The following is a 21,189-nucleotide window of genomic DNA, read 5'->3' as shown; positions in this document are numbered from 1 at the left end:
TGTGGGGCATGGGAGTTTCGGCGTTGACATATCCGAACCATGGCGGAAGCAAGGCGTTTCCGGCTGCATTGCTGGGCCAACCTCTTGCCATGAGAATTGCACCTTTTACTGGACGGGATGGTGTGTGGGATAACGGGACGAAGTACCGAGCCTCGGAACTAGACAGGATGGCTATCATGTCTGCATTCGCATTGTAGGAGACACTGGGCCCAGATCTTATTGCGTTGAGCGTATGCGCTTTTCGATCAATTCATTGCCGCCGAGTGAAATCCGCATCCCCCATCCGTAATCATGCTATCATGGTCGAGTGAAATCCGCCAGCCACATATCCCAATGCAATGCGGTTAGGTAGTCAATCCCTCCCTCTACGCGCATCTACACTTCTGTGTTCCGGGTACAAGCTTTCAGGCGCATCGCTTCTTGCGCCTTCTGTAGTTGTATCTCCCATGCAGCCTCGCCCACCGGTTCCCAGTTCTTCTCCACGAAGCTACGGATGATTTGCATGTCGTAGAATCCATCAGCGTCCTTCACATCTGGAGGCGCAGCCATGCCAAAGGAAGTGTCGCCTTGCATGAGGATCTTCCTCATCGCCGACACCAAGATCGATCTGAATTGGGAATCAAGTTCGCTGGGGACCACTTGCTTGATCAGGGACTTCGCCTGCGCGCCTTCCCTCTTCAGCCGCCACTCTCTCAGTCGGCGTTTGTACTCCGGCTCGACGAAGAAGCGCGCAAAAGCCTCGCTCCGAACCGTGGCGCGCATCTCCTCAACCGATGTGCCGGGGCCCCTGCGAATGAATTTCCTCTGTGCACGGAGGCCAGGGATGAACTCGTCGAGCCAGCGCCGGTAGACCGGGCGGCCCCTTAACCGCCGACGGTCGTTCGCCGTGAGCCTTCTCCGTCCCTGTTCTCCGCCAGCAACGCCAACCTCGTTTGCCTCATCCTCCGCCTCACCATCCGGGGTATCTCGGACCCAGAAGAGCCGGCAGGTTGTAGCGTAGTCGAAGAGGGCGTCGACTGACTCAAAGGGCTCGGACCAGAATCCCTCGACCTTCATGCCCAGGAAATGCAGAATCTCGACGGGATCACGGGTAAGGTACACCCTGGCCTTCCTGCGGTCGAGCTTTTCGATCTCGGGTATCCGCAGCCAGAGCGCTTCCTCGTCGACCGTAAGGCCGAATGGTCGGATGGTGCTGCCGATGAGATTCCAGATATCGCCATGGGCATGCTTGTAAAGGGTCTGGATCATAGACGTTGCGTGTCAGAGGTCCCCGTTCCCACATACTCTCGGCGCAGAACTTACCCAGCAGAGCTGGTCGATGCCCGGGCAGATACGGACGTCGACCTGTATGTATTTATCTTTTGACGCTTGAGTGTTGGGAAGGAGGTGCTCCATGTCCGAAGGCCACCGTATCGCCAGATTAGCTGATTCCCCCGTCGGCTGGACGATGGCATACTCGGCACGGAGGAGGCCCCTAATGGCTTCCATCAACTCGTGCGGTGTCTTAGGTACTGAGTCCTCCGGTGTCTTTGGGAATACCACCCGCCTCTCGAGAGCGACGAGGACGTCGATATCGCCGTGGTCGTTCTTTCCCGGCCCCTCAATTGGCGTGGCCACGCAAATGAAGAGTTCACGCAACACGGCATGGCAAGCAGAGACTACGCGCCGATATACTTCACTGGGCATCCGAGGGGTGTATAGCCCATCTGGCCGCGAAGAGAAAGCGGAACCGCCCATGATGGAGACGGACGCTAGCGGTTGGGTTGAGGAGAAGCTCGACGCCAAGGAGAGCAGCGCAGAACTGACAGTGTTGGAGGAGAAGAAAGAATAGCAAACGTGGCGTGGTTTGGTTTTGAAACGCTGCAGTGGGAGCCGTAGCCGTTCGCAGAGTGTGTTTGTCCCGGGTGTGTGCTACTGTCGAAGCCGAAGACCATTGGCGTGATTGAGGGAGACTGCTAAGGTGATGTATACAACATAGAGCGCATACCACCACGCAAGTATTCATCTATACGTAGGTATTTATCCAACTATTTCTGGTAAGATTGACTCACACGGAGTCTCATGGCGCTCCTTCCCGCTATGGGATGAATGACATCGCGCCCATGTGAGTCGTTGGAAGCCATTTGACCTAACAATCGCATGCCCACAAGCAAAGTTGCGTTGCCTTGCCTGCTGCTAAGGGTACGGTAGTTAGTAGTGATGCTCCACCTGAGTCAATGCTGGCCCGTGCGTTCCACAATGCTACACCCCCAGAAGTGGGCCCCTCAACCTTAAACGCCAAGGACTTCGGTTCTCCATCAACCGTCACTTCACTCATAATGTTTGTGGGCCTCTTTCCAATTTCCGTAGGTTCTCTCCTGCCAGCCACAAGGCGCAGCCAAACGAGAAACGGCCAGATACAGTCCATACCTTTCTTAGCTATCTACCAGCTATGGAGAACGGAGCAAACACCCAGAGCGAGGGCAAGGACCCATCCGGTTTCCTGAGCGAAATCATCGGCAACCCGGTCACCGTTAAGCTCAACTCGGGCGTTATCTACAAGGGTTAGTGCCTCACCCATACCTCTCCTACCTCCGAAGTGCATCGTGAAAGCCGACAAGAAATGATGCCTAACTGACTTCCATTTTACTTTGACTCAGGAGAGCTTCAATCGGTGGATGGATACATGAACATCGCGCTCGAAAAGACAGAGGAATATGTCAATGGCACGAAGCGGCGAAGCTATGGTGACGCGTTCGTCAGAGGCAACAACGGTTTGTGGCTTACACCTCGTTCAGTAATTCTTTCTAAGTTGCGGGTCTGACTTTCCATGTAGTCATGTATATCTCTGCCGATTAATTAAGAAAACTCTTCAGCCTAAATCTGAGCCTGGGTTTCCAATTCTTGATCATGACCGGAACCTACACCTTAGTACAACACCTCACGCTTCACCAACATACGGGAGGAAGGTGGAAGAGACTCTTGATTATCAGCTCTTCTTATTGGTGAAAAGCTAACTAGTGGAAAGTCAACGCTCATGCCATCAAGTGCCAGCAAAAGTCCACCTTGATCAAGTACACACAGATGCGGCCCAATGCAGTTCCTCAAACTCGATGCTCCTCCCAAACTCAACCGCCAAGTCAACGAAGAAAACAGGCAAATGCCACGAAATTCTCCTCCTCCATTACCAGTGATTCCCCAAAACAACAATATCATTGGACCCCGAGCTTTTAGTTGATGGCGATGCGACGGGTCTCCTGCTTCCTGGCCTTGGGCACCACCAGGCTCAGGACACCGTTGTTGAGGCTAGCCGAGACAGCGTCCTGGTCGATGCGGCTGGGGAAGCTGAAGGTGCGGGCAAACTCGCCGACGGAGCGCTCCTGTACCCACCACTTCTCGAAGGCCTTGTTGTTGTTGTTGGCCTTCTCATGGCCCTGTTCCTCGCCACCGTTACCGTTGGCGTTGGCCTCCTTGGCGGCCGCAGCGTGCTCCTCTCCTTTCTCGGTGATGGTGGACTGCTTGCCGCCCTCGACCAGGCCGGCGGACGGATTGCCGGCGGTGTAGGTGCGCTCGCTGCGGCCGCGGATCACGAGCGTCTGGTCGTCGGTGAACTCGATGTTGATCTTGTCGCGGTCGATGCCGGGGAGCTCGCCGTGCAGCTCATAGGCGTTGTCGGTCTCACGCACGTCGAATTTGGGGTTGAAGGTGCTGACGTGGCTGTGGCGACCGCGGTTACGGGGGCGCTCGCCGTTGCCGCGAGCTTCACGCGTGTAGTTGTCGAACTCGTCCAGGAGGCGGAAGAGCGGCGTGAAGCTGGGGTCCGAGTCGTAGAAGCCGCGAGGGAAGAGCGACATTTTGGGTGTGGTTGAGAGTGACCGGTGTGGCTTGAAGGGTTTCGTGTGAAGTGATCTTGTCTGAGGAAGCCGTGAGAGCCGTGCGAGTGTTCGCGCGAGTGGTCTGCAAGATGTCATGTGTTGATTCTGTTCTGATTGTCTACGGATGGGGAGAGCGGTGCGAAGCTCGGGATCGGTCCCGAGCCTTATATACACATGGGCAGACACTATAGTCCCTTCCACAAGCTTCCGGAGCCATCAGCATTGGAGGCGGTGTCGCTGTCTCTCTGACAGTTCTGGAGTTCTGGTGAACATGCCAGAAGGAGGCTGTAGGTGCGATTGGCAGCTGCATTTGATGGAATGGTAGCCTCAAGCGTTGTGATGAAGCGTCATGAAGCCCCCCGAAACTTCCAGAGTCATCGGCATGCGCCGCACTTTCCCATCACGAAGTGTTGTGTCTCACTTTTGACTGGTGAAGCAAAGTAAACAAACTTGAAAACAATAGGAGATGGGCTCCTTACCACCATCCCATGTGCTGCCGGAAGTTGCCGGTCCTTTCTAGAAACTTGGAGGGGCGGCTCGGGATGGAAGGTGGGGCGGAATGGCGATGAACGGTGGAACTGGACCCTCCGGAAGTCTGAAGATCTCTCGCCTATCAATGACGTCATGGCTACACCAGAACTGCAGTTGCCCGTACCACGTAGCTAATACACCAAGCTAGGCGTCTCTACTGTGTAGACTTATAGAGTCAGTTCAGGTTGGTGGGCAGCCCATTTGTTTCACTAGTGTGGGATTTGGCTGAACAATAAACTTTGGCTTGTGGGTTTGGGGTGTCCTACAGGTGTCTACATACGGTAATAGGAATTCCTTATGAATTCACAGATGCTAGTAGTTTGTTTAGTCAGTGCAAAGATCAGGACAAAGACGGGAATTCTGAAGAGAATTCAAGTCACCAAGGTATGACGGCTAAACTCGCTGCGCGGTCCATTGTATGGCGTGAAAGTAGAGTTACAGTAGGCGGCTAATACACTACGGGCCGAGAGATAAGCAAGGCAATGCAGATGAGCTGTTGATCCTCAAAGGGACCGACATCGCTAGAGCATCGGCGGATAGCCGACGGTGACAGCGGCCGGCATCCTAGCACCCATTGGGGCCATGGGCGGGACCAGGTTCGGAATCATAGCCAATGCTGGGCTCTGAGTCTGGGCCCGATTGAAGAGCCCTATCAGCCTCCTCCCGACCGAGGGCTCGAGCTCGGTGCCGTCCCTCGCGATTTTAACTTCCCTGTTCGAATTCCACGGGTTCCGCAACCCCCTCGTCCGGTAGAAGGGGAGTCTCGCCGTGGACAGCCACTCGAGCCGGAACGGCTTGCCCCAAGCCCTGGGCTCGGCCCCGCCGCTGCCCTCCAGCTCCTGGCTGCTCCGGACGCTGGCCGTGTCGCCCGCCACCGACGAAGCGCCGTCATCTTGTGCGTCACTGCCCGGGCCGCCGCCTTTATCGGCGCGCTCGGCCTCCCAGAAGATTGTGCCACGGGCCGAGTCGTCGATGATGCGGCCCCTGGGCGCAAACTCGGTCGGCTCGGTCGGGATGGCCTTGGGTAGGTCGACTTCGCTGGCCGACTGCGCGCTGGGCGCGAATTCGATGGCGGCGGCGGGATCCTCGTTGATGGGCGACATCATGCGGGCGTAGCCGAAATACTCGCCCGACTTGTTTGCCGAAAATACAAGGTAGACGTTGTCCGAGGTCTGCTTCAAGAGTGAAGTTGTTAGCTCGGTTTCTTTCTCTTGTTCTGTTTTTGAGTGACAAATGACATGGTGTTATGTAAGGCGAGTATGTAAGTTAGTACTAGTAACCCACCTTGAAAGCCGAATTCAGCGTCTCCTCGTTGTGCGACTGCGTAGCCCAGACATTGGTCTGCACGCTCAACTCGAGGTCTTCCACAGTTAAGCTCTTGAGGATGAAGAACCTATCCCTTTGCGGTGACCCGCCCGCTGCCGGGGTGCTCGTGGCTCTCGTCTCGGGATTCGTCTCGGGATTGGTCGCCGCCGGTGCCGGAGGTGCCTCGACCGCCTTCTCCTCGTGCTCGGGCTCATCGCCTCCGCCATCACCACCACCACCACCACCGTAGGCATCCACACTCACCTCCTGTGTGGCGCCCGGCTGCGACGCCGATGCTGCTGGTCCCGTGGGGGCCGTGACGCCGGCCGGGCCCTCGACCGTGCTCTTCCGCAGCCGGCACACCAGCCGAACCGTCGAGAACTTGGAGTCGTGGAGCTTCCGTTGGGCGGCAGCGCAGGATTGCTCGTCCTTGAAGTTGGCGAAGGCGCAGTTGCTCTTGGAGATCAAGAACAGAGACTCCAGCCCCGCCGTCTCCTTGCACACGTGGTGCACCAGGCTCATCAGGTCTGTCTGCGGAGGCAGGTTCCCAATCCAGACAGCGTGTCCTAGCGCAAAGAAGAAAAAATGAGTCAGCCCTCCTTGCTTTCCGTGGGCCCCAAGTCAGGACTCAGATCGAAGTTGCACAGACTTACCACTCTGCCTTGGTTTCCTCGGCGGTCCGCGAACAAGGTTAGGACGGCCTGAGGTTGGCGACGCTACGGAACGGTCAGTCAGTCCTATGCAGGCGTGAGGGGGCAGCACGATAACGGTGCTTAAACATACCATTGCCTGGCTGGTCGGATGGTGCCGCGGGGGCCACTCCTTGGCTTCCTTGCTGCGGTTGCCGGGTCCTAGGATCTGGCTGTTGCTGGAGATTGGGAACTCCGTACTGTCCGAGGGGAATGTGGCCCTGCGCAGGAACGGCGGGAGTGTAATAGTACTGCAAAGCGGCGTGCGGCGGCTGGTTCAGGACAAGGGGGCTTGGATAGTAGCCCAAGTCGGTCCTCGGCGGCAGAGCAGACGGCGGCTGAGGCGACATGGCAGTCGGGTAGAACTGGGCCATGCGCGCGGCATGCTGCGGGACGTAGTACTGCTGGGCCGTGACCGTGCTCATCATGCCGGCCGCTCCGAACTGCGCCGCATAATTCTGGGCCGGCGTCCCTGGGGAGAACATGCCCATGGTCGTAGCTGGACTGTATCTTGGCGCGTCGTGGCTGAGACCGTGGTACTGTGCTCGGTATGGCTGCTGCTGCTGCGGCAGAGCGTTCGCCATAGCGTTCATATCGAAGGGCGCCGTCCTCTGTTGTTGCGTCATGTCGAGCTGGGACATGAAGGCATGCTGCGAACCCGCCGGCTGCTCCTGGTGTCGCTGGTAGGTGGGCCCCACGGACGCAGACGGGTACGGGTACGGGTATTGTGCCGATGCTGGCGTCGCACCAGCGGGGGCGTCTTGCGGATGCGGAAGGACCTCTGCCGGGGCACCGGAATGTGTCGTGTGATCTCCCATGGAACACCAAAAAAAAAAAAAAAAAAAGAGAGAATATGGCTTCCCGCGTTCGTCTGGGCGGGCCGGACCTTGGGGCAACCAGGAGTCGAGGCCGGTGGAAGGTGTTCGGGAAGGGGCCAACAGGAGAAGGTCCCGGCCTGGGCGTGGATAAGCGGGATGCACGCCGAGGGGGAAGGGTTCAGAGGGTTCACAAAGCTGATGGTAAAAGGGATCAGATCAGACGAGGGTCGGGTCAGAGAGGTAGAAGAGGAGCAGAGCGTAGTGCATCCCCTCGCAAAGCCACACGGGGAACTCTTTCGCCACGGGCTGACCTAAGCTAGTAAGGTATGTATGGGTATGTATGGATGATGGGAGGAACTACCGGAGCAACTTCGTAAGATTCGGAACGGTTGAACCTGCGGGACCTCCGAGCTTAAGCGGGTCGGATACTGGGGCCATGGACTGACTGACTGGTGTTGAACAAACCAGAAGCCCGGATTTAGTGTGGCAAGACCCGGCAGTGCGTTGATCCAGAGCTTAGTCAAGGTTGAGCCTCCTTCCACATACAGTCGGCTGGTCGGTAGCAGCCGTCCAGGCCCGGCCGGGCGCGTGATGGCGTCGGGTGGTATTTGTGGCGGACCGGTCGATATGCCTTACTGCCGCTGGCCTAGAAGCTATTGGCCGGATGCTTGTATTGTTCCTTTTCACTACCGGCGAGTCATCTCTCGAGTCAGATCAAGATGGCCGCAGAAAAGTGCTTTCAAGTTGTGTATCGCCCGGATCTTTTCAACGGGGTCGGCGGATGGCCAGACTCGAACCAGGACGAGGGGGGCAAAGGAAGAACCAAGGAGTTACCAGGGCAGGGGGGGCCGATGTACAGTACACATGTAAGTTGGGGTGAATGGTGGGTCGGTCCTTGAAGAGTTGACCAGTGAGGTGCGGAAGCAACGAGCAACCGTACCTTGTTGCATTAGAGAGTAGGCTCGTAGGTCAGTATTCTGCGTGTCTGGAACTGGATGGAAAAAGAACCCCCCCGGAAACACCACCCGTTGCTCCCGTGTTTACCGCACGGGATTGGTTGGCCCAGAGCTTTAGATCTTGCCTCGACTGTGGTGGGCCATTTTAGTTGATCTTCCCGACGTTGAGGGAAGGCAGACTCCGTACGAAGGCCCGAGAGAATACTCGAGAGGGATACGGGAGAGACGTTACAGGAACAGGCACTGACTGAGGCAATGCCATGGCCCTTCTTCTTCCCCCTGCTCGCCGTGAGAGAATGCTGAATACGATAGTGCGATGTGTTCTCTGCCACATCTGCGTCTGTATAGCGTCGGTGGACTGCAGGATCCAGGCGGCTGGCGGACGTCAATGGGGAAGGGGGCGACAAACCCACCGTCATGGAAGCTGGAACAGGCAAGGATAAACGGTAGGGTCTTCCGGTTTGCCACCTACCTACATAATACATACGTGTACGGATCCGTACTTACAGTATTAATTGCTAGATATGGGTTACATAGAGCAAAGCCCAATTTTTTGGCGATCATCCTCCCGGTCGTTCTCATCATCTTATGAGCAACCGCTGCCATAACGAGGCGACGGCTAATGGCACTCGGGCCGAGGACAAACTACTTGTAGCAAAGGAGGAAGGCTTGTTGTGGAATCGGAGATGTCCAGGTTCCGAACAATGGGGGTATGATTGTCGTCATTGGACTTTTCCTCCCATCAGGGATGTCAAGGGTGCGAATGCAAGCTCCTCATCAGGAACGAACAAAGTCCGGGCGTTGACGGGCGAGGCGTGATGATGTGCGCTGCCTTGGTAGCCATTGGTGTTGGCCACGCATTCCGGAGGCGCATGCTGCTGCCATGATGATAGCTGTAAGGAGTATGGATTTAATGAATCTTTGTTGTTCCAGGGCTGTGGACGTGGGAACTGCTCGAGTGGGCCGTAGGACGAGCTTACTTTACGTACTGACGTCATACTGAATTAGGTCTGGCAGCCTGCATGCCATAGTGTACAGGGTGCTTTTCACACACCGAGTCATACACTACTGTCTCAGAATTCAAAAGGTAATAAATCTCTATGCCCGCTTGGTATGAGTTTGGTCCTATTGTAAGCAGCGCGGTGGGTGATGTGCACTCCACCTGGTTCCTGCGGTGATGCCCATCACTGTATCATCCGTACAATACCTAGGTACCTAGGTGTAGAGTGGTTCTGGATCCAGGGATCCCGGGTCAATGCTGTCCGAGACGCTCTCCAATGCCTTGGCGCTGGAATACACAGTACCGTACTAGTATTGAACGACGCAAAGAACGGAAATCAGTGAAGACTCTGCTACCTAGTATTTAGTAGTACCACAGACGGAGCATGGAGAATATGGCACATTATGACTGTCGCACACTTATGATTGTATGCACTATACCTCTACATACAACCCGCCGCAGCGCATGTCGGATATGCCAAGCGTTGAGGCTGAAACTCCCATTTCGATAGTACATACCAGTACTTACGTTCGTTCGTCTTGCTGGGGTAGTTATTACTCCATGCGATTTTTCTGTCCCTGGGAATCTGGATCGAGACACGAATGGCTGCCGGATAGGCCTGAACTGTGTGAATTGACGACAGCGCGGCCCCGGTACTTTGCGGGTTGTCCCTCACGGAACATAAACACTGATGGACCCATGAGCTGTTTTGCCCAAGGTAACTTGCGAACATGAAATGGGTTCCGTATCCGCAGCTGTCCTATTTGATCACATGAGGCCTGGTGTATGATGTACAGTACATGGCCCGGCGGAGGCTCGTTTAGTCCTTCTTTAGCGGCAGCAAGACCTCCTCAATTCCATTCTTCGTGATTACCATCATCTGCAGGCCATCGCCCACCTCGATATGCCGCTCCACCGCCCCGTCAAACGCATCCTTGACCAGCATCTCGACCTCGTCTCTCGTCAGCGGCCGCCGCTCACGCTCCTGGAGCGCGTGGCCCTCGCCGCTGTTTGGGATATACTGATTCTTGAAATTGACCTGGTTGTCCAAGAACGGCATGATGAGGCTCGCGGCCGCGCCACCGGCCCGGCATTGCTCCCGCTCGTAACTGCCGACTGGATCGTACGAGTACACGGCACCCTTACCCTCCTCATCCAGCCCGCCCAAGATGGCGTATGCGTAGTATGGGAAGAAGCGCTTCTGATATAGGATCGTCGACAACCGCTGGGCGCAGGCCTTGACGCTCATCGGCTTGCCGTGGCGATAGCGGTACATCTTGCAGATGGCGTCGAGCCGCTCCTTGAGAGCCTCTCCGTCGGCCGCAAAACCCACGACCGAGAGGACGATGTTGGCATCCTTCTGGTCTGACGTGGTCCCGCCGATCTTGAACAGCTTAGGGTGGTGTCGCGAGTTGATGCTGTAGCCCGAGGTAAGCCGTGTGTCGCCGGCCATGACGGTGAAGTCGGCGCCTGCGATGGCGAGGGTTGACCCGCCGTTGTCGGTGTAGCTAGGTTGAATCGTCAGTTGGGTTCACCTCGGCAAAGAGACAACTCGCGACATGTGCATCAACGGGGATCGGGGACGCACGGATCGAAGCGATGCTGCCGGGCGCCCTCCGGCGCACTGGAGACGGGGCCGTTGTTGAACGAGTAGTTGGGTCCGTTCAAGACCGGGTTCTGGCTAAACATGGCCATGATTCCTTCTGTCGAGCTCGGGTGTGTGTCTGATGATGTGACTAACGTGCGATTCTCGAGCTGGTGAGGTGGTGGCTCGTCGACGAACTTGACGTGCTGAAGAGTGGGGGTGCAAGTCGTTGGGGGATGTTCAAGTGGAAGCTCACACGGTCAACCAGGCGCGCGTCAGCCCTGCAGCCTGCTGAGCTGCGGCTGGGGCCAGAGAGAGCTAGGGCCACATGGGATACTGATGACTCAGCAACGCCCCTGTGCCCGCTGCAGCCGAATCGGGCAATTTGGCAGTGCGGTACTTACCGCTCAAGCCAGTTTGGTTGGATGCAGGGATCATCGCAGCAGAGTCTCGGCATCATTTCTGGGCACAAGTTCACGACTGCCACTTCTGTGCTACGCTGCGCCGTGCATGTTGCGACCCGACGTTGGCTCACTCTCCAAGACGAGGACGACGCTGACACAAACCGGGGGACGCTCATGCAGATGCTTACGAAGTACTTAGTCTAGATGAGATTTCTGATCGTCGACGGTTTGAATTCTCCCGGCCCACCCCAAAACCATCTTCACCGTTGGCGACGCCATGGCTCGCGACATAAGACGAGAGGCGCTCCAGCGGCTTGCAGCGCTCGCAACGACGAGTCCGACGACCTCGTTTGATAAGTCCGACCTTGACAAACTATGCAAAGCTGTCTCGAGCCGTCAAGGCCCGGTATCTGCCGTAAATGGCAACAACAACGCATCATCGCTGCGCCGGTCCGAGGCCTGTCACATTCCCATGGTAGCCAACCCCTGGCGATCGCGCTGTAGTTGCTGTGTTGGTGCTTGCCTCTCCGATGGCTGACTCTGTCCATGCGCACGTAGACGATCCGCGAGTACGAGATCCTCCTCTCGCTCTGCAGAGCAGCGCCGTCCCTAAGGAGCCACCAGAGCGCCCAGAAGCTGGCCCGACATCTAGTCCCCTATATCACGGACGTCCATATCCAAGCCTTTGATCCTTCGCCCTTCTTTCGCAGAATCGAGCCGTCTCCGACCGAGTCCTTGAGCTTCCATGTCACCGCTGCCCTACTCTCTTTGGGAAAACACCACACAGATGTGCAGCAGACCGTGTCCGACAGCATTGCCGCTTTCCTTAGTGCGTGTGTACACGCCACCGAGAGCGTCTCGCAGGTCAATGATGAGGACCCAGAGGCTGTGGAGGATGCCATCCACACTGCCACCATTGCTGTTGCCCTCTTGGGCTTCTTGGATGCCGCTTGTGCCCAGGCAGATTTCTGGAAATCAGGGGGTCGTCTCGGTCTGGTGATGCGTGTGCGGGACCTGCTCTCGCAACCCTTTCTCGTCGCCGTCGAGGCAGCCTTCTCGACCATTCGGAACGCCCACTCGCACGACCGCCAGGTCAAAGAGTGGAAACGATGGGTGCGCCATTATGAGGACATCGACCGCCCGCTGGGGGCCATGCTGCTCCAGCGGAGCTTCATGAGGCTGCTGGTGGCTGCCTCGTCGCTGCTGGTTGCCGAAGAGGACGGCCTTCGCGAGTCCCATGTTCTCGACATCATCATGTCGGGAAATGGCTTGCGTCGACCGCTGACTGCCCGTAGTGCTGAGGCAGACTTCCGCTCGGTCGAGCTGTATGCTTCCGTCGCCATCGACCAGATGAACGACCTGGAATCGAGCGCCGACTTTGACAGTCTCTCGCCGGCCAAACAGCGGCTGGCTTTCTCCGTCAAGGCCTGTGCCCTGATCAGCTATCTCAACGCGTGCACTCTGAACGACGATGCCGCCGACGGCGAAGTCCTGATGGCCTGGCTCGAGGACGCACTGGCCGATGCCGCTGGCATGGCCGACGAGGAACTTGGCCCTGCCGTCCTCAAGTCCCTGGCCTTGCTCTGCAGGGTCTCTCCCTCGTACGCCATCAACGTGAGCCGGCTACTCCCGCGCTTCATAGTCCAGAGCGGTGCCAAGAGTCAGATGGTTGCGGTGGCCTCTAAGTCCCTCGCCTTTGTGTTGCAGATGCTTTCCAAGGATGACGTGATCACCACTCTCTACACTCTCGGCAATGTACTCGGCTCGGCGAGTGACCGGCAACTTGGTGACGGCGCCGGCGCGCCCGATGGACAAGATCCCTCGCACGTCTACGGGAACCGGCACTCAACCGGCAGCTCCATCTCCCTGCAGGTATCCGGCGAAGAGGAGTCGTCCGTGGCCCAGGGTAACGTGGTGCAAGCCATCTGCGAGATCGCGAGCGCCGCAAAAGACGAGAAGATCACGGGCCTCGCACAGTCAATGCTCGCGCAGAAGATCGTCAAGCTTAGCAGCCCTCTTGATGGGCGGATCATCACTGGCGCTGCCTCCCTGTCCCTCAGCGGTGGGCAGTCCGAGTTCCGCTATCTCCTCAAGAGGTACACCGCCGTTGTGCATGATGCCGTGGCGGACAACAAAGATGGGATCTTGCAAGCCGTAAGTTGGATTTCATGAGGTATCTGCTTGCATGTCGCGTTCACTATGCTAACCCCGGGGACCCAGGTTATGAAGGCACGAAATCATATCTCTGCTCATATCCAGCGAGAGTCCCTGCTATTGAACATCTACCTGGAACACTTGCTGGATGGCATCATATCGCAAGGGGATGTCCACGCCAGCCAGAGCCGGCATGCCAAGGAATCGGACGTAGAACTGGCTGCGCGAGAGATCGCCCAATTGCTTCCCCCGCTTGCCCTCTTCATGTCTTGCAACCCTCAGACGTTCGACGAGGCCTCCGACGACGACACCCGCGCGATGATCCGCGATGCATGGTTCAACATCGTCGTCCACGGGTTCACTCCGTCCACGGACCGGGGGAAGCAGAACCTCAAGTACCTCCGCATCATGGCCATCCACTCTCCGCCGCTGGTCTCGGAGAACCGGGGGGAGGAAAACGAGAGTGACATCGATCTGAACCCGATCCTCCGCAGAGGCGAGAGCTCCGAACGGGAGTCCCTGCAGAAGAAGCTGCTCGCGGAACTGATACCGACGCGAAGCGGCGAAATCAGGGGACTCAGCTACCGCAAGACTATTTTCCTCCAAGCTGCCTGTCTAGTCGAGAGCCTGCGGGCGGACGCCGGTGACTGCACCAAGGCATTGTCATATTTCCTTGAGCCCAGCATGCGGCGAGGCGATCTGAGCCGCACCATGGACGCTGTCACGAACGCGGTGATGGACCGGTACTTGTACAAAGCCGTGAACGCTGCCAACCCTGCCTTCTCCGCTCCGTATGCGGCAGCACAGCTTGCGAGGATATTCTGTGCTTGCTGCCACCGCATTGAGCGGGTGCAGCAGGCCGCGTTCGTCTGCGCGGACCGCCTGGTCGAGTTGGTCCCTTCTGCCCTGTGCCAGCGATCGTCTCTCTTCACGCTGCTCGAGCTTCTCTCGCTGATGTGGACGAGCTGCCTGGAAGCAGAGACGGACCGGTACGAGCCGAGAACCACCTTCCGGTCGCAAAGGGGAGAGGTTGTGGTCGAGCTCTCGGACGACTACCAGTTCCGGCAGCTGACGCTGGAGAACCTGCACAAGAAGGCGAAGCTCTGGCTGACGCGGGCCATCAATATTGCACCGGCGGACGTGAAAGGCCTCTTGCAGACATACCTGTCCGAGTTCGACGACGAGAGCAGCTTCGGCCACATGTCTCTAGGCCGGTCGTTCGCTGTCGAGATCGGGTCGACGATCCCGGCGACGGATCAGAGACTGTCGTCGTTGGACATGCTCGGGGACTGCCCCATCAACACGGCGTCCAACTTCATGGCCCAGTACACGACGCGGCAGGAGTATCGCTACTCGGAGGCTCTCCCTGACCAGAGCCGAGAATGGCTCAGCTTCATGCGCCTAGACTCCCGGGCGTCGTTTCTCGCGGCGCCCGGCGGTGAGAGCGGCGATGCATTGACGGCGCTCTCCCACATCGAGCAGCGCATCCTCGGCGGGAAGACGGCGTCGCTCGCGGACGTGAGAGAGATTCTCCGGCGCGCTGCCGCCCTCCTGTGCCGGAGCGACCATGACGAGTGCCCCATCGTCCGCTATCTCGTCAGTATACCGTTTGCCATGTTCACAAAGCAGTCGATCAAGCTCGGCATCTCCCTCTGGCTCGGCGTCATGAACGAAAACCCGCGGATGGAGCCGCGCATCCTGGCCGAGATTGTGCAGCGCTGGGAATCCAGCATACACAAACGGCAGGGTCTATTCAGCCCCTCCATCACCAGTCCCGACCCCTTCCTTCTCCGGCAAGAGTTTGCCCCCAGCGACAGCGCGGCTCTTGCGAAGCGTAAGCAGCTCGTCCACAACCTGCTGGCGCCTCACTCCAATCTCCTCCAGTTCCTGAGCAGCCACTACAATGCGACGCGCCTCGGAAGCCCCGACACGCATCACCTTTTCCTCCGACTGCTTGACGTCACGCTGGAGGCGATCAAGAACGCGACGCCCCATCCCATGGCCAGAGAAATCCGGTTCCAAGCGATACTCTTTGGCCTCAAGGTCCTCAAGACGAGCTCGACAATGGGTGCCGTGGCGCAACACCGTCTCAAGGATCAGATACTGTCTGCGGGTCTTGGCTGGTTCAACGCTCCGCCGCGCTGGTCCTTCGGAAGTAATATTCTGCAGCTCAAGACCGAGATCCGTTTGGTCGAGGATGTCATGACAGCCTTGCGCGAAACAGCCAGCATCGGTGCGCAACCTGTGGGCTCAGCCAAGCCGCTTGCTCCCAGGGAGAAGCTGCTTGTTTTGCTCTTGGAAAGCGAACAGCTGAGGCTGCAGGTGTGGGTTCGTCCGGTCGATGGGGCAAGATCTCAATCGAACTTCCACTATGGAGGGAAGGAGAGCCCGTTTGAGGTACGGCATACGCCCCTTTTCCTTCCCCATTGCCGTCATTTTGTATGTACCTGACCGATTGCTTACCCTCGGGGGGGTGATTCTACAGGCCGCGATCCAGCCCCTGGTCCGGACGGCTTGGGCCGAGAGCCCGTCCTTGGCTGTGCACCTGGCAAGCAGATTCCCGTATCCGCGGGTTCAGAAGGAGGTCCGCTGGCTCTTGTTGAACTTCCCTGCTAAAGCCGCCCGGGAAGCCGAGGCTCTCCCTATCCTCATCGACGGCGCGCTACCCGACGATGTCAGCTTCCAGCTCAAGGTAAGGCCCCGCGAATCCCGAACCCGTGACGCTGACCATACTTCTCGCCTCCTTCTCGCGCTGACTGGGCTGACTACCTAGTACTTGCTCTTCTGGGCGCCGGTCAACCCAATCACGGCCGTGACGCTGTTCTTGCCGGCATACCGCAACCATCCTTATCTGATCCAATATGCCATGAGAGCATTGGAGAGCCACTCAATCGACGTGACGTTCTTTTACGTCCCTCAGATCGTCCAGACGCTTCGATACGACGCGCTGGGCTATGTCGAGCGATACATCCTCGAGACGGCCCAGTTCTCGCAGCTTTTCGCTCACCAGATCATCTGGAACATGAAGGCAAACGCCTACAAGGACGACGATTCCCAGATTGTAAGCCGATCGTCTCCTTGGCGATACCCGCGAGCTGGTGATAGATGCTGACACTGCCTGCCCATTATCAGCCTGATGCCATCAAGCCAACGCTCGACAAGGTCATGGGCCACATGATTGACAGCTTCTCCGCCGTCGACCGCGACTTCTATGAGCGCGAGTTTGCCTTCTTCGATGAGGTAACGAGCATCTCGGGGAAGCTCAAGCCCCTGATTAAGCGCCCCAAGCCCGAGAAGAAGCAAAAGATCGAGGAGGAGCTCCGGAAGATCAAGGTCGACGTCGGCGTGTATCTGCCAAGCAACCCCGACGGGGTGGTCATCGGCATCGATCGCCAGTCGGGCAAACCGCTGCAGAGCCACGCCAAGGCACCGTTCATGGCCACGTTCCGCATCAAGAAGAACAAGAGCGGGCTCGAGGAAGCCGAGGAGGAGCTGCTCGAGGACGGCAGCAAGGGCCGCAAGGGCCACAAGAACGGGCCCGACGCGGCGCAGACAACCGACACGGTCGAGGTCTGGCAGTCAGCCATCTTCAAGGTGGGCGATGACTGTCGCCAAGACGTGCTCGCGCTGCAGATGATTGCGGCCTTCCGCGGCATCTTCCACAGTGTCGGTCTCGACGTCTATGTGTTCCCGTACCGCGTCACGGCGACGGCGCCCGGTTGCGGCGTCATCGACGTCCTCCCCAACTCCATCTCGCGTGACATGCTCGGCCGCGAGGCCGTCAATGGGCTGTACGACTACTTCGTCTCCAAGTACGGCAACGAGGACTCGCTGCGCTTCCAGCAGGCGCGGAACAACTTCGTCAAGAGCATGGCCGCCTACTCGGTCATCTCGTTCCTACTCCAGTTCAAGGATCGGCACAACGGCAACATCATGATCGACGATGCCGGGCACATCCTCCACATCGACTTCGGCTTCTGCTTCGACATCGCGCCCGGCGGCATCAAGTTCGAGCGGGCCCCGTTCAAGCTCACGTCGGAGATGGTGGCCGTGATGGGCGGCAGCCCGGACCACCAAGCCTTCAAGTGGTTCGAGGAGCTCTGCGTCAAGGCGTTCCTCGCCTCGCGGCAGTACACCGAGAAGCTGTCGCAGATCGTCTTGCTCATGATGGACAGCGGCCTGCCCTGCTTCAAGCCGGAAAGCGTCAAGTACTTCAAGGAGCGCTTCGTCCTGGAGAAGACGGAGCGCGAGGCCGCCGAGTTCATGAAGGGGCTCATCAAGCGGAGCTACGGGAGCTACTCGACCGGCATTTACGACCAGTTCCAGCTCCTGACGAACGGCATTCCGTATTGATGTGCGCTTGCGAGTTTCATATTCCTTTTCCCGAAACCCAGCAGGTCCTTTTTTTTAGATTAGCAGTGTAATGCGCCAGGTAGCTTTCCAACATTCTATATAGATATAAGTAGACATTAGGAAACATTCGGTAATACATTTATTTGGTCGATTTCTTTCCCCGCTATGATTGTGGTCTAGGACTCTAGCCCTTGGCGGGTCGAAGATTGCCGCCTGTTGGACAGAGAACACGAAGCCCATCTCTCTCAGGATCTTTTCTTGCCAGGCTATCTGGAACCAGACGGGGATATGCGTTGACCGTCCTCGCCTATGTCGACGGTGCATGGGGCCATCACGGCTGCCTATCGTGTCTGCCTACCGTGCCTGCCTCCTTCTTTTGGTTTTCCTCGGCTGATTTTGGCAGCCCCTGATGCCTCATTGGTTTTTCTCTGTGCAAAACAGCGTGCCCCCATCTCCTCAGCAAATGCGGTGGCGCGCAATGCCATAAACTCACAGCGTAGGGGAATTCGTTCCAGCGCTCAGTGCGCGACCTCATGAGCCCTGAAGAAATCCGTTGCCGCTCACCATCAGGCTGGCCACGACATTCCAGCCCAACGCATGTCCAAAACTGGTTTAGTTACAGCATGTACAGTCATAGCAGTCCCAAGGTGCTATGTGTTCTGCTGATCCATGTGAGTCGGCAGATTGTAGGTGGCATAGTCGACGTGCACGAAGGCTCTGTCGACGATGGGCACCGATTCGAGCACGTATTGCAGACTCTCACTCAGGTCGTGGCTGTCTTTGAGCGGGGTGCTGGCGTCCAGGACTATGTCCACCTCGACGATCAGCTTGTCGCCGGCGTGGTAGGCCTGCAGCCCCTGGATCTGCTTGATGGTCTTGGCAAATCGCATCGTCAGGTAGAGCACTGCATGCGGCCAGTCAGTCATATACACTGTGCAGTCAGATAGGTACAAGGTACAAGGTAGGGAGGAGGGGGTGCAAGAACGGCAAGGTTTGAGGATGTGACGCACGGATGTTTCTTTGGTCGGCGGTGGCCGAGAAGCCAGAGAGGTGCCGGATGTGCTCGAACGAGGTTTGCGACCAGTTGAAGATGACGATCAGGGACAGGATCAGGCCACCGAGCGCATCAAGCCACCATATCCCGGCATAGAAACCAACTATGGGGAAGGCTATGGACCCGGCGTTGAATATGACATCGGTGCTCGCATCGGCAGCCAAGGCTTGGACGCTCGAGTTGTTGACGAGACGGCACCACAGCCAGCACAGGCCCTTGACCACGATGGTGCCAAGCATGATGGATATGGCCGGGATTCCGAGTTTGATGATTCCGTGGTCGGGCGAGGCAAGCCGCTGGATGGCCTCGAGCGCGACTTGGACGAACGAGGTGATCATGATGACGGAGAAGACGAGCACGCCCAGCGGCTCCAACCTCCTCCTGCCGACGGGGTAGCGGTACTGGTCCTGTTTGCGGATCAGCAGCGTGGTGACCCACACGATGACGGTCGACAGGAAGTCGAGCAGTGCATCGACCAAGCTGGCCAGCACCGAGACAGACGGCACCGAGATGATGACGGCGATCTTGCCGGCCAGCAGAATCGCGTTGGCAGCAAAGTTGATGTAGATGGCAAGCGTGACGATGGGCGCGTCGCTGTCGACCACGTCGTCCTCAAGCCAGGGGATCTCGGGTTCAACAGGGCCCGCCTCGAGGTCCCCGTCCCCGTCCCCGTCCGCGTCGTCGTAGTCGTTGTCCCCGCCGCCGTCGGTGATGGCGCCACAGTTAGCCGCCCCGCCGCCGGCTGAGATCAGAGGCGTGGTTTCGGTCGGGCGATAGATGGCCTTGGGCGTCCGTCTGACCTTGCGCGCGGGTTCTCCGGCGGCCGCACACGACGTCTCCATGATGGTGGCGGGAATCTCGACGCCCCGGAAGGCCGATGCCGGCATGTTGTTGTACTCGTTGAGCAGGTCGTGGGGCAGAGAGGAGTCCAGCAGCTTGTCGATGTACAAGTACTGCTGGACCAGGTAGTTGACACGCTCATAGTATTTGCGGATGTGCTTGGGCATGGCAGCTAGCTCGGCCTCGGTCTTCCAGTAACGCTCCCAGCGGTAGCGCGGGTTACTGTTCCCGATCAGGCGCATGCTGCGCATGTGCGAGCTGTTGAGGATGGCGCTCATGCGGCGCTCACCCCGGCGCAACGACAGCTCGTCCTCGCCCCCGTCGCCGGCCGCTTCCTCCTCCTCGCGCCCGCGGTGCCGAATCAAAGACGCCAGCGCGCCATGGCCCTTGGGCGCGAGAGGCGGCTCGTCCTGGAGAAGGAGGAACGCGCCCCGCGGCACGGTGGGCGAACTCATGGCTGCGAGCTCTGGATCCGCGCGCGTTGCCTGCCGAAAGGAAACGGGCGAGGGGGGGTTGCGTCGGGATTCGTAAATCATCTGTGGCTGATAGAAGGCGTCTTTGAGCTTGCAGAGTAGGTAATTAATTGAGCTGCTTCCTAGGTACTAGTAGTCTGTAGTATAAACTCAAAAATTGCCGGAAGCGTCAGAACCATGCGTCAAACAGAAGATCCGCTTGGCTTTGGATAAACCTGCTGTCGTCATTTATCAGTCGTTGGCGCCGTCGGTCCGAACTCTACGGATCCGTACTGTGTAGCAAATCTTGCAGAACTTCTACTACCTTAGCACTAAGCTGTACCATTTTTGCCCGTCCCCGAGTCAGCCATGTTGATAACTTGACGCAGCGTTGCGACTCGCCCGGGCACCTTTTCGCCCTTGAAACCTCGAGGCGGACTTGGCGCTGGCGGGTCCCGATGCATACCCGGAGACGATGCAGGCAGCTTCACATCTATCGTCCCCCGTTCCCCGTTCCCGTCTTCGTGCATCCTTCCTTCCTCCCAACGTGACGGGTCCCGGCAGAGCTCCGCTTTCGACGGCGCACGGCGCACGGCGATCATCGGGGCCCCTCCCCGCCACCCGCATCAGCCGGCTCTGACACATTTAGCGTTTTGAAACAGCGGGCGGTTGAAACAGGGCACTGCCCATCCATGAAGACTTCCCTTCAGCCAACAACTCTACTGTCCCAAGGATGTACAACACAGTGCTGTATGTATTGAGCGGGATCCCTTTGTATACCACGCAGAGTCGTTCCGTAGGTACTTCATAGCCTCTCGCATTATATATGTAACGGTATGAGGTCAGTAATCCGTACGCATTATGGATATATCCATACTCGCATCCAGGCCACCACCAAATCATGACAAACATGACCCTGCAAACGGCACGCTGGGTGGGAGCCGATCCACTCGTATTTTCACTTTTGCTTCACTTTTGCTTGTCGTTAATCCTATACGAGTTCAGCTCTGGTGACCTTCAAACAAACTTAAACTCCACAGTTCCATAATTGAATTTGGCCAAAACTCCACGAGCATGACAACCCAACAGCGGGGCGGAGAATACGTGAACCCGACTGAGAAAACAATCAGTGTACAATCATATTCCAAGCCATTTCTCATAGGGATGTACCGGATCCAACAAGTGGTGTAACCT

The 21,189-nt window shown here is 57.7% G+C and overlaps 7 protein-coding genes across 7 annotated transcripts; 2 read left to right on the top strand and 5 right to left on the bottom strand.

Annotated features, from left to right (window-relative positions):
• Positions 1-213: 213 nt before the first annotated feature.
• Positions 214-2,160, bottom strand: B0T15DRAFT_407300 (uncharacterized protein). Its single transcript, XM_062865324.1, has 2 exons — positions 1,303-2,160; positions 214-1,239 (listed from the first exon to the last, which is right to left on the bottom strand). Exons 1-2 carry the CDS (start codon positions 1,735-1,737, stop codon positions 376-378), a joined length of 1,299 nt encoding a protein of 432 aa, XP_062726099.1. The 5' UTR covers positions 1,738-2,160; the 3' UTR covers positions 214-375.
• Positions 2,161-2,431: 271 nt separating this feature from the next.
• On the top strand, positions 2,432-2,838 carry B0T15DRAFT_489000 (U6 snRNA-associated Sm-like protein LSm6; the record flags this gene model as incomplete). The annotated part of the gene is made up of 3 exons (XM_062866560.1): positions 2,432-2,543; positions 2,640-2,753; positions 2,816-2,838. The coding sequence occupies 3 exons, from the start codon at positions 2,432-2,434 to the stop codon at positions 2,836-2,838; spliced, it is 249 nt and encodes an 82-aa protein (XP_062726098.1).
• Positions 2,839-3,209: 371 nt separating this feature from the next.
• Positions 3,210-3,833, bottom strand: B0T15DRAFT_488999 (small heat shock protein; the record flags this gene model as incomplete). Its single annotated transcript, XM_062866559.1, has 1 exon — positions 3,210-3,833. One exon carries the CDS (start codon positions 3,831-3,833, stop codon positions 3,210-3,212), a length of 624 nt encoding a protein of 207 aa, XP_062726097.1.
• A 937-nt stretch (positions 3,834-4,770) lies between these two features.
• On the bottom strand, positions 4,771-7,215 carry B0T15DRAFT_518083 (YT521-B-like domain-containing protein). Its single transcript, XM_062868345.1, has 4 exons — positions 6,474-7,215; positions 6,344-6,406; positions 5,670-6,256; positions 4,771-5,557 (listed from the first exon to the last, which is right to left on the bottom strand). Exons 1-4 carry the CDS (start codon positions 7,195-7,197, stop codon positions 4,907-4,909), a joined length of 2,025 nt encoding a protein of 674 aa, XP_062726096.1. The 5' UTR covers positions 7,198-7,215; the 3' UTR covers positions 4,771-4,906.
• A 2,428-nt stretch (positions 7,216-9,643) lies between these two features.
• B0T15DRAFT_425673 (nucleophile aminohydrolase) lies at positions 9,644-10,996 on the bottom strand. The gene is made up of 2 exons (XM_062865637.1): positions 10,742-10,996; positions 9,644-10,661 (listed from the first exon to the last, which is right to left on the bottom strand). Exons 1-2 carry the CDS (start codon positions 10,846-10,848, stop codon positions 9,974-9,976), a joined length of 795 nt encoding a protein of 264 aa, XP_062726095.1. The 5' UTR covers positions 10,849-10,996; the 3' UTR covers positions 9,644-9,973.
• Positions 10,997-11,192: 196 nt separating this feature from the next.
• B0T15DRAFT_32724 (uncharacterized protein) lies at positions 11,193-17,804 on the top strand. Its single transcript, XM_062864122.1, has 6 exons — positions 11,193-11,617; positions 11,701-13,296; positions 13,363-15,693; positions 15,782-15,988; positions 16,070-16,357; positions 16,429-17,804. Exons 1-6 carry the CDS (start codon positions 11,420-11,422, stop codon positions 17,647-17,649), a joined length of 5,841 nt encoding a protein of 1,946 aa, XP_062726094.1. The 5' UTR covers positions 11,193-11,419; the 3' UTR covers positions 17,650-17,804.
• Positions 17,805-18,299: 495 nt separating this feature from the next.
• On the bottom strand, positions 18,300-19,998 carry B0T15DRAFT_481718 (uncharacterized protein; the record flags this gene model as incomplete). Its single annotated transcript, XM_062866046.1, has 2 exons — positions 18,300-18,553; positions 18,660-19,998. 2 exons carry the CDS (start codon positions 19,996-19,998, stop codon positions 18,300-18,302), a joined length of 1,593 nt encoding a protein of 530 aa, XP_062726093.1.
• Positions 19,999-21,189: the final 1,191 nt, after the last annotated feature.

This window comes from Chaetomium strumarium (assembly GCF_033439665.1).
Source record: "Chaetomium strumarium strain CBS 333.67 chromosome Unknown B0T15scaffold_1, whole genome shotgun sequence".
NCBI classification, from domain to species: Eukaryota; Fungi; Ascomycota; class Sordariomycetes; order Sordariales; family Chaetomiaceae; genus Chaetomium; species Chaetomium strumarium.
Note: the sequence above shows the minus strand (reverse complement) of the source record. Positions and strands in the feature narration are given on the sequence as shown.

Coding starts and splice junctions, on each gene's coding strand:
- B0T15DRAFT_407300 (XM_062865324.1), bottom strand. CDS start 1,737: ATGGGCGGTTCCGCTTTCTCTTCGCGGCCAGATGGGCTATACACCCCT. Junction 1,240..1,302: donor GCATCGACCAGCTCTGCTGG/GTAAGTTCTGCG, acceptor TCTATGATCCAG/ACCCTTTACAAGCATGCCCA.
- B0T15DRAFT_518083 (XM_062868345.1), bottom strand. CDS start 7,197: ATGGGAGATCACACGACACATTCCGGTGCCCCGGCAGAGGTCCTTCCG. Junction 6,407..6,473: donor ATCCGACCAGCCAGGCAATG/GTATGTTTAAGC, acceptor ACCGTTCCGTAG/CGTCGCCAACCTCAGGCCGT. Junction 5,558..5,669: donor CGCTGAATTCGGCTTTCAAG/GTGGGTTACTAG, acceptor CTCTTGAAGCAG/ACCTCGGACAACGTCTACCT.
- B0T15DRAFT_425673 (XM_062865637.1), bottom strand. CDS start 10,848: ATGGCCATGTTTAGCCAGAACCCGGTCTTGAACGGACCCAACTACTCG. Junction 10,662..10,741: donor CGGCAGCATCGCTTCGATCC/GTGCGTCCCCGA, acceptor GATTCAACCTAG/CTACACCGACAACGGCGGGT.
- B0T15DRAFT_32724 (XM_062864122.1), top strand. CDS start 11,420: ATGGCTCGCGACATAAGACGAGAGGCGCTCCAGCGGCTTGCAGCGCTC. Junction 11,618..11,700: donor AGGCCTGTCACATTCCCATG/GTAGCCAACCCC, acceptor ATGCGCACGTAG/ACGATCCGCGAGTACGAGAT. Junction 15,694..15,781: donor GGAAGGAGAGCCCGTTTGAG/GTACGGCATACG, acceptor GTGATTCTACAG/GCCGCGATCCAGCCCCTGGT.